The following is a 14,315-nucleotide window of genomic DNA, read 5'->3' on the forward strand; positions in this document are numbered from 1 at the left end:
ACATCGCAGAACTTCGCGGACGGACATAAATTATGAATATGCATTAGATTCCTTCACTCAAGTGCGCATGCACATTACATCATTTAGTCGCAAAATTATCCGTAAATCATTAATGTCAATCTTGGCGCTCAGCACCTAACTTAGAAACATTCTGTCAAGAGTAAAAATGTTTTCCTCTCTCCGTGGTCGTATCATCAGCGTAAGTCAATGTTTTGTGGGCATAGACAGTGAATTTGTGAGGTTAGAGAGTACCATGTAACTAGAAAACAAACATGGCGACCGAGCCGCCAGTGGCGATGGATGAGGGAGAACGCAAGATTGTCAATGAATTCTGCCACCATTTGGAAAAATCGAAGCAGCTTTTCAATGGCTTGAGGTTTGACTTGTTTCTACGTTCTTTTTTTTACTGCGTTGTTGTACTGTATGCATGGTGAATTGCCGTTCACTGTGCTGTCGTATCTGTGTCGGCTGCTACACCCGTGTTGTTCGCTGTTTTACCACCGGCGTAAAGTGGAGTGGAATCTCTCTCTCCATCTCTCTCTCTCTCTCTCTCTCTCTCTCTCTCTCTCTCTCTCTCTCTCTCTCTCTCTCTCTCTCTCTCTCTCTCTCTCTCTCTCTCTCAGACTGTGAAATCTGCCCGTGGGCAAGTGAAGATATCCGAGGCAGACTTGCCAAATTGATGTATCCACGGAGAGGGTTCTGTCGTACTATTAGATGGCAGCTGATTCAGTGATTGTTGTATCTCACTATTTGCACCATGACTGGTTTTGTTGGTGAGTGTGCTGCCACAGAAACACGGTTTTCAATACATACCCGTCAATCCTTCAATTCTCCATAGTTGTATTTCAGCTGGGGTTATTCAGGTTAATGTCCGGGGCCAACAACTATATCTTCACCAATTAAGTGCCATGCACACAGACTTTCATTGTGAACCTGGGATTTTCAGTGCAAGTTTTTCAGTGCTGTTTCACTTCAGTGTACAATTGCACATGCAGTTCCCATACCAAAACTTGTTCTTGAATGTCCACACTGGTTGTTGTTGTTTTCTAATGTAAACCTTGCCAATACTACAAGTAGTCGTATTGCCAAATTTTATTTAAACCTTGTCACTTCGCCGGAATGTATTAAGTGGACATAAGGTCGGGTTCGGGAAAAGAGATTTCTTAGAAAAAAGTCTACTCTACAAAGACTGAGTTTTACTCTTCACGACATCAACACTCAAACAACTTTCACTACTACACAGTCGTCAAGGCAACACACTGTAATTTACCTTTAAACATTTATTACCTTTTCTTCACTTTCACTAACACTAACACTAACACTTCTTTTCTTATACACAACTTCGGTAAAAAACAATAACTATTAGCTAAACTAAAGACTTGAGGAAAAACATAAACTAAAACGCAGCTCTGAAGGGGAGGTAGGAAAAGTGCCCCTGAAAATACAATGCATAACACTCATAAACACACTATAACAAAACAAATGTAAATAGTAAACAACCTGACAATAAGAACATAGGATTAGAATATACAAAACGAGACAAACTCTTATGACTGATGACAAAACTTGAGCGCTTTAGAACTGAAAAGTATGTCATGTGACGCACGACATAGGAATCAACATTGACAAGAAAATGTTCAATCACCATCTATGATAACAACTTTCTTTTAAACATGAACAAGAAGTTGTGTTTTGAGTTGCATATGACTAAGTGCAACAAAGTCAAATCAAAACGTCACTACGTCCACTAGTGATGAATTAAAAATACACCACTCACAGAAGAACCAAAACACTTGAAGCCTCAAGTTCTTCGATATGACTAAAATACATTTCAGCCTCATCTTACTCAGCCATACTGTACACAGTGTCACAAAAGAACTGTATCAGCATACACTAACACAAATGTGATTCCACTCCATCAAAACAGTCCCAACTCCATCAGTCAAAATCAGACTCCTCAACATTTTCTACCATCACAAAGTGACAAATACAAATAGTAACCAACAGAGAAACTTGATACAAATTACAAACATAACATTTCAAACCACAGAACACTTTCCGATACCTCACACAGGTTTTTTCCCAAACTCAAGACCACATGGCCACACAACAGACAATGACATACCATTTTCTATCTACTGGAATCATCTTCAATATTATTCATCCATGATTTATCTTTGCATAGAAATACAAGTAAACGGTTTGTGTGATCATCTCCAACAGTATTTTCAGTCTCTTACCTGAATTAGGAGCACTTTAACCCCCATGTTCTAGCCACCCGAAGCCGGTGCCATCTCTCTCAGAACATCATGCCATCAAAAAGAGAGAAACCCCACTTCCAGACATGGGAACTCAAAAAGTTGGAAGGTGGTTTCATCATAAGTAATATATCTTCATAGTTAACAAGAGGCGAAGCCATCAAGGCTCACGTAAGAAATCGACAAACAGTAACACAAACTCAATCACTCCGTCACACACACACACACACACACACACACACACACACACACACACACACACACACACACACACACACACACACACACACACACACACACACAGAAAGAGCATAGGTGAAACTGTGCAAGAAAGCGAGACACTAGATCTAGATCTGTCTGTCTGCATGTACACTAGTCTCGGCCCGCTCAAAATAATAATGACCGAGACTTTCAGTACTTCCTTCGCGTGACGTCTAACCCTCTTACGTCATAATGTGACGTCAAGGTAATGTGACGTCTTCAAATGTTAGAGTTTCTATCACAGACATACACACGCACGCACGCACGCACGCACATACGCACATACGCACATACGCACGCACGCACAGACAGACAAAGTTACGATCGCATAGGCTACACTTACGTGAGCCAAAAATATAATTTCAACATCTAAATATTCCTTAAATGTAACCAATGACTTTCAGATACTTCTGATAATTTTCTCATCACTACTTCTATTTTATAACTTGATAATTGCAATAACCAGAACATGACAACAAGTAGTTAATTTAAGTCAAGGGAAGTAACCCACTGAAATACATGTCAAAATAATAAGCGTAGTTGTGTCCCTTTTAGTTTAGTCACCTCTTGAATGATAAGCTAAATGCCACAGCAGACAGTCTGTGTAAAATAAGAAATAATCCTTGTTAGGAATTATTTCACATGTGAAGCTGTGTTTGATTGATTGTAATCAAGTGTGACCATGTTGAACAGAGATCTCCCCCAGTACGGTCACAAGCTGTGTTTGATTGATTGTAATCAAGTGTGACCATGTTGAACAGAGACCTCCCCCAGTACGGTCACAAGCTGTGTTTGATTGATTGTAATCAAGTGTGACCATGTTGAACAGAGACCTCCCCCAGTACGGTCACAAGCTGTGTTTGATTGATTGTAATCAAGTGTGACCATGTTGAACAGAGACCTCCCCCAGTACGGTCACAAGCTGTGTTTGATTGATTGTAATCAAGTGTGACCATGTTGAACAGAGACCTCCCCCAGTACGGTCACAAGCTGTGTTTGATTGATTGTAATCAAGTGTGACCATGTTGAACAGAGACCTCCCCCAGTACGGTCACAAGCTGTGTTTGATTGATTGTAATCAAGTGTGACCATGTTGAACAGAGACCTCCCCCAGTACGGTCACAAGCTGTGTTTGATTGATTGTAATCAAGTGTGACCATGTTGAACAGAGACCTCCCCCAGTACGGTCACAAGCTGTGTTTGATTGATTGTAATCAAGTGTGACCATGTTGAACTTGACAGAGATCTCCCCCAGTACGGTCACAAGCTGTGTTTGATTGATTGTAATCAAGTGTGACCATGTTGAACAGAGACCTCCCCCAGTACGGTCACAAGCTGTGTTTGATTGATTCTAATCAATTGTGACCATGTGAAGATGTGTTGATTGATTCTAATTAATTGTGACCATGTGAAGCTGTGTTTGATTGATTGTAATCAAGTGTGACCATGTTGAACAGAGACCTCCCCCAGTACGGTCACAAGCTGTGTTTGATTGATTGTAATCAAGTGTGACCATGTTGAACAGAGACCTCCCCCAGTACGGTCACAAGCTGTGTTTGATTGATTGTAATCAAGTGTGACCATGTTGAACAGAGACCTCCCCCAGTACGGTCACAAGCTGTGTTTGATTGATTGTAATCAAGTGTGACCATGTTGAACAGAGATCTCCCCCAGTACGGTCACAAGCTGTGTTTGATTGATTGTAATCAAGTGTGACCATGTTGAACAGAGACCTCCCCCAGTACGGTCACAAGCTGTGTTTGATTGATTGTAATCAAGTGTGACCATGTTGAACAGAGACCTCCCCCAGTACGGTCACAAGCTGTGTTTGATTGATTGTAATCAATTGTGACCATGTTGAACAGAGACCTCCCCCAGTACGGTCACAAGCTGTGTTTGATTGATTGTAATCAAGTGTGACCATGTTGAACAGAGACCTCCCCCAGTACGGTCACAAGCTGTGTTTGATTGATTGTAATCAAGTGTGACCATGTTGAACAGAGACCTCCCCCAGTACGGTCACAAGCTGTGTTTGATTGATTGTAATCAAGTGTGACCATGTTGAACAGAGACCTCCCCCAGTACGGTCACAAGCTGTGTTTGATTGATTGTAATCAAGTGTGACCATGTTGAACAGAGACCTCCCCCAGTACGGTCACAAGCTGTGTTTGATTGATTGTAATCAAGTGTGACCATGTTGAACAGAGACCTCCCCCAGTACGGTCACAAGCTGTGTTTGATTGATTGTAATCAAGTGTGACCATGTTGAACTTGACAGAGATCTCCCCCAGTACGGTCACAAGCAGTGTTTGATTGATTGTAATCAAGTGTGACCATGTTGAACAGAGACCTCCCCCAGTACGGTCACAAGCTGTGTTTGATTGATTCTAATCAATTGTGACCATGTGAAGCTGTGTTGATTGATTCTAATCAATTGTGACCATGTGAAGCTGTGTTTGATTGATTGTAATCAAGTGTGACCATGTTGAACAGAGACCTCCCCCAGTACGGTCACAAGCTGTGTTTGATTGATTGTAATCAAGTGTGACCATGTTGAACAGAGACCTCCCCCAGTACGGTCACAAGCTGTGTTTGATTGATTGTAATCAAGTGTGACCATGTTGAACAGAGACCTCCCCCAGTACGGTCACAAGCTGTGTTTGATTGATTGTAATCAAGTGTGACCATGTTGAACAGAGATCTCCCCCAGTACGGTCACAAGCAGTGTTTGATTGATTGTAATCAAGTGTGACCATGTTGAACAGAGATCTCCCCCAGTACGGTCACAAGCTGTGTTTGATTGATTGTAATCAAGTGTGACCATGTTGAACAGAGACCTCCCCCAGTACGGTCACAAGCTGTGTTTGATTGATTGTAATCAAGTGTGACCATGTTGAACAGAGACCTCCCCCAGTACGGTCACAAGCTGTGTTTGATTGATTGTAATCAAGTGTGACCATGTTGAACTTGACAGAGATCTCCCCCAGTACGGTCACAAGCTGTGTTTGATTGATTGTAATCAAGTGTGACCATGTTGAACAGAGACCTCCCCCAGTACGGTCACAAGCTGTGTTTGATTGATTCTAATCAATTGTGACCATGTGAAGATGTGTTGATTGATTCTAATCAATTGTGACCATGTGAAGCTGTGTTTGATTGATTGTAATCAAGTGTGACCATGTTGAACAGAGACCTCCCCCAGTACGGTCACAAGCTGTGTTTGATTGATTGTAATCAAGTGTGACCATGTTGAACAGAGATCTCCCCCAGTACGGTCACAAGCTGTGTTTGATTGATTGTAATCAAGTGTGACCATGTTGAACAGAGACCTCCCCCAGTACGGTCACAAGCTGTGTTTGATTGATTGTAATCAAGTGTGACCATGTTGAACAGAGATCTCCCCCAGTACGGTCACAAGCTGTGTTTGATTGATTGTAATCAAGTGTGACCATGTTGAACAGAGACCTCCCCCAGTACGGTCACAAGCTGTGTTTGATTGATTGTAATCAAGTGTGACCATGTTGAACAGAGATCTCCCCCAGTACGGTCACAAGCTGTGTTTGATTGATTGTAATCAAGTGTGACCATGTTGAACAGAGACCTCCCCCAGTACGGTCACAAGCTGTGTTTGATTGATTGTAATCAAGTGTGACCATGTTGAACAGAGACCTCCCCCAGTACGGTCACAAGCTGTGTTTGATTGATTGTAATCAAGTGTGACCATGTTGAACAGAGACCTCCCCCAGTACGGTCACAAGCTGTGTTTGATTGATTGTAATCAAGTGTGACCATGTTGAACAGAGACCTCCCCCAGTACGGTCACAAGCAGTGGCAGTCTTACTTTGGCCGCACGTTCGATGTCTACACCAAGCTCTGGAAATTTCAGCAGCAGCACAGGTCAGTGCCCCCATCACATGAACCCGCACCTACTAATCTTATGCTTGTGGATGAGATCAGAATTCTGATTCTGGTCAGGTCAGCTAGATAGAATAAGATTAAGAATTCAGATCTCATTCAGCTGGTTTTTGTATTTTAACGCTGCATGTATAGCTAGAATCAGTATTTTGATTCTATACACTGTTACAGCTAACTTTTTTTTATAAAATCAGAATTTAGATATTTGATTGCAGTCAGTTATGATTCTTTGATCAGAATTTTGATTCTATCCAACTAGATTTGGAAACTATAGCCACATTCCAATCTCTACCATGAACGGTCCTGAATTCGTGTGTGTGTGCAGAGTATATTGTGTTTTGACAGTGTGTTGAGTATTGTGACAGTGTGTTTAGTGTTGTGACAGTGTGTTGTGTGTTGTGACAGTGTGTTGTGTGTTGTGACAGTGTGTTGGGACAGTGTGTTGTGACAGTGTGTTGTGACAGTGACAGTGTGTTAAACTGTTGTGTTTTGTGTTGCAGACAAGTCTTGGACACCAAGTACGGGCTGAAGCGCTGGCAGATTGGAGAGGTGGCGTCCAAGATCGGCCAGCTCTACTACCATTACTAGTCAGTGCTTGACCCTTGACCCTTAACCACTACTAGTCAGTGACCTTCACCATTGACTCTCATTCCTTAATCACTACTAGTCAGTGCTTGACCCTTGACCCTTAACCACTACTAGTCAGTGACCTTCACCATTGACTCTCATTCCTTAATCACTACTAGTCAGTGACCTTCTCCATTGACTCTCATTCCTTAATCACTACTAGTCAGTGCTTGACCCTTGACCCTTAACCACTACTAGTCAGTGACCTTCACCATTGACTCTCATTCCTTAATCACTACTAGTCAGTGACCTTCTCCATTGACTCTCATTCCTTAATCACTACTAGTCAGTGACCTTCACCATTGACTCTCATTCCTTAATCACTACTAGTCAGTGATCTTCACCATTGACTCTCATTCCTTAACCACTACTAGTCAGTGCTTGACCCCCACTCTTTCCGCTACAGTGCAACCTCTCTGTTAAGACTCCATTACAAGACTGTCCCAACTAAAATACCTGGTCTCCCACGTTGACTTACCAGGTAATTACCTCTCTGTTAAGACTCCATTACAAGACTGTCCCAACTAAAATACCTGGTCTCCCACGTTGACTTACCAGGTAATTACCTCTCTGTTAAGACTCCATTACAAGACTGTCCCAACTAAAATACCTGGTCTCCCACGTTGACTTACCAGGTAATTACCTCTCTGTTAAGACTCCATTACAAGACTGTCCCAACTATAATACCTGGTCTCCCACGTTGACTTACCAGGTAATTACCTCTCTGTTAAGACTCCATTACAAGACTGTCCCAACTAAAATACCTGGTCTCCCACGTTGACTTACCAGGTAATTACCTCTCTGTTAAGACTCCATTACAAGACTGTCCCAACTAAAATACCTGGTCTCCCACGTTGACTTACCAGGTAATTACCTCTCTGTTAAGACTCCATTACAAGACTGTCCCAACTAAAATACCTGGTCTCCCACGTTGACTTACCAGGTAATTACCTCTCTGTTAAGACTCCATTACAAGACTGTCCCAACTAAAATACCTGGTCTCCCACGTTGACTTACCAGGTAATTACCTCTCTGTTAAGACTCCATTACAAGACTGTCCCAACTAAAATACCTGGTCTCCCACGTTGACTTACCAGGTAATTACCTCTCTGTTAAGACTCCATTACAAGACTGTCCCAACTAAAATACCTGGTCTCCCACGTTGACTTACCAGGTAATTACCTCTCTGTTAAGACTCCATTACAAGACTGTCCCAACTAAAATACCTGGTCTCCCACGTTGACTTACCAGGTAATTACCTCTCTGTTAAGACTCCATTACAAGACTGTCCTAACTAAAATACCTGGTCTCCCACGTTGACTTACCAGGTAATTACCTCTCTGTTAAGACTCCATTACAAGACTGTCCCAACTAAAATACCTGGTCTCCCACGTTGACTTACCAGGTAATTACCTCTCTGTTAAGACTCCATTACAAGACTGTCCCAACTAAAATACCTGGTCTCCCACGTTGACTTACCAGGTAATTACCTCTCTGTTAAGACTCCATTACAAGACTGTCCTAACTAAAATACCTGGTCTCCCACGTTGACTTACCAGGTAATTACCTCTCTGTTAAGACTCCATTACAAGACTGTCCCAACTAAAATACCTGGTCTCCCACGTTGACTTACCAGGTAATTACCTCTCTGTTAAGACTCCATTACAAGACTGTCCCAACTAAAATACCTGGTCTCCCACGTTGACTTACCACGTAAATACCTCTAGATGATGGGTTGGGTGTACATTATAACATTGATAAGAATCAGAATGTCAGGAGGGGGGGGGGGGGGGTGGTGGTGGTGCGATTGGTTCAAAGCCTGTTTGAATTATATGAATGAAGTCATTATCTCCCGTCGCGATATAACCTTGAATGGTTGAAAACGACGTTAAACACCAAATAAAGAAAGAAAAAAAGTCATTATCTCCTTACCCTCAACTTAATGTTACCTTTTAAGTGTCTGATTATTTTGTGTTTCAATGTGCTGGTTACATTTAATCAATAGAAAGAGTGCTAGCTATGTAGTATGTGTGTACTCTATAACACAATGACAAAACTCTCCCGTTGTTTCAGCTTGAGAACGAGCGAGACCAACTACCTGAACGAAGCGTTCTCCTTCTACTCAGCCATCCGCATGCGGGCGTACTACTCCAAGGCTAGCAAAGAAGAGAGGTACGGCCATCCCTCTTACAGTAGCAATCACATGTTTCTGTATGGGTCAGAGAGGTACGGCCATCCCTCTTACAGTAGCAATCACATGTTTCTGTATGGGTCAGAGAGGTACGGCCAACAGTCTTGTTACAGTAGCAATCACATATTTCTGTCAACAGTCGTCTAATAATAGCAGTATAGATTACTTGAGGTACGGTCAACAGTCGTCTAATAATAGCAGTATGGATTACTTGAGGTACGGCCAACAGTCTTCTAATAATAGCAGTATAGATTACTTGAGGTACCTTGGTACTGGGTTTTGCGTATCTGTTTCAAAAACTTGTGTTCAGAGGCTTGTATTTTGTTTTATAAATTGCTTATTAGTAAGCGGACCATTACCCTTTATGAAATGAATCAAATGTTCGTGAAGACATATTTATATTAATTAATTAGGTCTTGATAAAGACTACTGAATTTCATAGCAGACCCTTCCCTCTATCAGGCTTCAGTCATGACTGGGTCACCAGGTAACAACGTGAAATTCAGCAAACACCCGTCGTTTGCTCGTGAGAAATATGTGTTGGAAAGGAATTTGCCGTTGACAAAAAAGTGTTATAGCTGGCTGAGAGGCTTTGTCAAGGAGGGTTACTCTGGTGATTGTTAGTAGTCATTATGAAGAAATATTTGACATCCAAGGCAAAAACATTATTTCACTCACAAAACCATAGTGGACTGAATGTCTGGAATCAATTTTGAGAGGACTACAGAGCAAGACATGCACAGGTAATGAATAAAGGGGTACAGTTAAGTACAAGAGGATTTGAAGCGAGCTATAACCTGTGTCACACAGGTAATGAAATGAAGGGGTACAGTTAAGTACAAGAGGATTTGAAGCGAGCTATAACCTGTGTCACAACTTTTCTTGTTTCCGCAGAATTGTCTTGTCTCTGTAGGAAAACAATGTGTGAGTGCGTGGCATGCTATATTGTAACACAAGTTGCTACGCTGTTACGGCAAGCTAAAAATTGCTACGCTCAAACCAATAATCACAAGCATGCAACAGTTCCCTCTTTCTTGTCAGTCCTGCTACTCATTTGGTCTTTTCACTCTGGGTCAGACAAATGTCCACACACTGAAAAGTGGCAGTGCAGACACTCATGGGCGTACATGTATCATGTTCCTGCTTTTTCCAAATCAAGTTTTTACGAAATGTATATTAAGATCTATATAAATGCTGGACAGGCAATTAAATTTAAGGCAATGCTACACTAAACTACAGATTTGCTAGGCTGAAAATTCTCTCAAAATGCAAATTGTAACATTTTAGGCTTCACAAAGGTTGGCACATCTGTGAGTGACACTTTCCTGTTTTATCATTTTGTTGTTGTTGAGTGAGAACCTTTTTTTTATTGTACTAAGTGATGTATAGATAGGTTTCCCTTTGACAATGTGATTATTCTTACTTGAATGTACTTGAGGTTAACGTCCATGTCGTTGATTTCTTGCTGCTACATTGCTCAATGCTCTGTTCAGTGCTCAATGCTCTGTTCAGTGGTCAATGCTCTGTTCAGTGCTCAATGCTCTGTTCAGTGCTCAATGCTCTGTTCAGTGCTCAATGCTCTGTTCAGTGCTCAATGCTCTGTTCAGTGCTCAATGCTCTGTTCAGTGCTCAATGCTCTGTTCAGTGCTCAATGCTCTGTTCAGTGCTCAATGCTCTGTTCAGTGCTCAATGCTCTGTTCAGTGCTCAATGCTCTGTTCAGTGCTCAATGCTCTGTTCAGTGCTCAATGCTCTGTTCAGTGCTCAATGCTCTGTTCAGTGCTCAATGCTCTGTTCAGTGGAACCTCCCTGTTAAGACCACCTATTTAAAGACCTTAGTATTTACATGTTACCGCTCGTAGCATCTGTAAGTTGACCTCCATTTTAAGACTCACTCCCTTGTTAATGTGATTTTGTGCCAGTGTTGAGGTCTTAATGTGATTTTGTGCCAGTGTTGAGGTCTTAAAGGGGGGTTCCCGTGTGTTTGTGGTGAATGACCTTTATCTCTTGCAGGTCTAATCTGACCGGACAAAATCTGTTACACATGTGAGTTGCACGTCGTTGTCGTCTGCTTGTCCAACACAACATGCACACCGCGCACAGTGGACCCCCCCCCGTTAAGACCCCCGGTTAACACTCCCCTTTTTTCATAAGACCCCCGGTTAACACTCCCCTTTTTTCATAAGACCCCCGGTTAACACTCCCCTTTTTTCATAAGACCCCCGGTTAACACTCCCCTTTTTCATAAGACCCCCGGTTAACACTCCCCTTTTTCATAAGACCCCCGGTTAACACTCCCCTTTTTCATAAGACCACCCAGTTAACACTCCCCTTTTTCATCAGACCCCCAGTTAACACTCCCCTTTTTCATTAGACCCCCCCCCCCCCTTAACACTCCCCTTTTTCATAAGACCCCCCAGTTAACACTCCCCTTTTTCATAAGACCCCCCAGTTAACACTCCCCTTTTTCATCAGACCCACAGTTAACACTCCCCCTTTTTCATTAGGACCCCCCCCAGTTAACACTCCCCTTTTTCATAAGACCCCCCAGTTAACACTCCCCTTTTTCATCAGACCCCCCAGTTAACACTCCCCTTTTTCATCAGACCCCAGTTAACACTCCCCTTTTTCAACAGACCCCCCAGTTAACACTCCCCTTTTTCATCAGACCCCCCATTTAACACTCCCCTTTTTCATCACCCAGTTAACACTCCCCTTTTTCATCAGACCCCCCAGTTAACACTCCCCTTTTTCATCAGACCCCCCAGTTAACACTCCCCTTTTTCATCAGACCCCCCAGTTAACACTCCCCCTTTTTCATAAGACCCCCCAGTTAACACTCCTCCCCTTTTTCATAAGACCCCCAGTTAACACTCCCCTTTTTCATCAGACCCCCCCAGTTAACACTCCCCTTTTTCATCAGACCCCCAGTTAACACTCCCCTTTTTCATCAGACCCCCCAGTTAACACTCCCCTTTTTCATAAGACCCCCAGTTAACACTCCCCTTTTTCATCAGACCCCCCAGTTAGCACTCCCCTTTTTCATAAGACCCCCAGTTAACACTCCCCTTTTTCATAAGACCCCCAGTTAACACTCCTCCCCTTTTTCTTAGGCCCCCCAGTAAACACTCCTCCCCTTTTTCATCAGACCCCCCAGTTAACACTCCCCTTTTTCATCAGACCCCCCAGTTAACACTCCTCCCCTTTTATGACCCCCCAGTTAACAGTCTCCCCATTTTGAGAACCCCAATTTAAGACTTCTCCCATTTTGAGAATCCCAATTTAAGACTCCTCCCATTTTGAGAATCCCAATTTAAGACTCCTCCCATTTTGAGAATCCCAATTTAAGACTCCTCCCATTTTGAGAATCCCAATTTAAGACTCCTCCCATTTTCAGACCTTGCGTTTACAGCCTTTTTGTTGGTAACCACTGTAAGTTTACCTCCATTTCAAAACTCATTCCGTTAAAGACCTGATTTTGATTTAAACAAAGTTTTATTTCTGTTTTCCATGTTCATGATATGACGAGGGTCGTGGTGTGTGTGTGTGTGTGTGTGTGTGTGTGTGTAGAGCGATTCAGAGTTAACTACTGGACCGATCTTTATGAAATTTTACATGAGAGTTCCTGGGTTCAGACGTTTTTTCATTTTTTCGATAAATGTCTTTGATAACGTCATATCCGGCTTTTTGTAAAAGTTGAGGTGGCACTGTCACACCCTCATTTTTCAATCAAATAGATTGAAATTTTTGTAAAGCAATCTTTGACGAAGGCCGGACTTTGGTATTGCATTTCAGCTTGATGGCTTAAAAATTAATTAATGACTTTCAAAGGGTCATTAAAAATCTGAAAATTGTAATTAAAATTATTTTTTTATAAAACGAAGCAAATTTACGTTCATCTTATTCTTCATCATTTTCTGATTCCAAAAACATATAAATATGTTATATTCGGATTAAAAACAAGCTCTGAAAATTAAAAATATAAAAATTATGATCAAAATAAAATTTCCGAAATCGATTTAAAAACAATTTCATCTTATTCTTTGTCGGTTCCTGATTCCAAATACATATAGATATGATATGTTTGGATTAAAAACACGCTCAGAAAGTTAAAACGAAGAGAGGTATAGAAAAGCGTGCTATGCAGCACAGCGAAACCACTACCGCGCTAAACAGGCTCGTCAGTTTCACTGCGTTTTGCACGAACGGCGGACTACGGTCATTGTGAAAAAATGCAATGCGTTCAGTTTCATTCTGTGAGTTCCACAGCTTGACTAAATGTAGTAATTTCGCCTTACGCGACTTGTTATAAAGTTGAATCACCAACAAGACCACAGCTTATGATGGATTCTTGAAAACAAACTAACAAGCAGAAATAATTGATAAAATGGCCGAGAGTATTTGTAAGGTCTTAAAAGGGGGTTCCACTGTACGCAAGCCCCCGTCATCAGACACAAGCCCCCGTCATCAGACACAAGCCCCCGTCATCAGACACAAGCCCCCGTCATCAGACACAAGCCCCCGTCATCAGACACAAGCCCCCGTCATCAGACACAAGCCCCCGTCATCAGACACAAGACAGCAACAAACCGCGGGCAAAACGCACCGTACGCACCAAGTCTTGTGTGCTTGTTGTTGAAGAGAGCGTTGTTGTTTTGCAGGCCGGACCTAATGGTGAAAAAACTGCGGTACTATGCTCGCTTCATCGTCGTGTGCTTGTTACTCAAGAAAATGAAGCTCGTGCGAGATTTGGTCAGGGTAAGACTTCGCACGCACATGTGTGTGTGTGTGTGTGTGCTTGCTTGCTTGCATTTGTGTGTGTGTGTGTGTGTGTGTGTGTGTGTGTGTGTGTGTGTGTGTATGTGTGTGTGTGTGTTACTTCTTTCTCTTGCTGTCATCTCTCTTTTTACATTCTTATTATTATTGTTTGCTGACGAAGAACTGTTGATCATAATTGTTGTTCATAACCGGTTCTCGTCTTTCATTGTTTATTGTCCATGTTTCTGGTGAGTACAGTGTTATCGTTATCTTGTAGCTACTGCAAGTTTCACTGCAAGTTTTTCGA

At 42.2% G+C, this 14,315-nt stretch overlaps 1 protein-coding gene across 2 annotated transcripts in view; it reads left to right on the forward strand.

The window, feature by feature from the left end:
- Window positions 1–268: 268 nt before the first annotated feature.
- The window catches only part of LOC138954780 (protein SCAI-like), a gene marked incomplete at its 3' end in the record, with an annotated part of 45,326 nt that continues 31,279 nt past the window's right edge, over window positions 269–14,315 (forward strand). Inside the window, 6 exon segments of one of the 2 annotated variants that reach the window (XM_070326549.1) lie at window positions 269–376; window positions 6,321–6,416; window positions 6,935–7,021; window positions 9,135–9,233; window positions 11,264–11,296; window positions 13,912–14,008. In XM_070326549.1, the coding sequence (XP_070182650.1) occupies window positions 273–376; window positions 6,321–6,416; window positions 6,935–7,021; window positions 9,135–9,233; window positions 11,264–11,296; window positions 13,912–14,008 (516 nt within the window). 2 annotated transcript variants of the gene reach the window in all.

Source organism: Littorina saxatilis, unplaced genomic scaffold (genome assembly GCF_037325665.1).
Source record: "Littorina saxatilis isolate snail1 unplaced genomic scaffold, US_GU_Lsax_2.0 scaffold_938, whole genome shotgun sequence".
NCBI lineage: Eukaryota > Metazoa > Mollusca > Gastropoda > Littorinimorpha > Littorinidae > Littorina > Littorina saxatilis.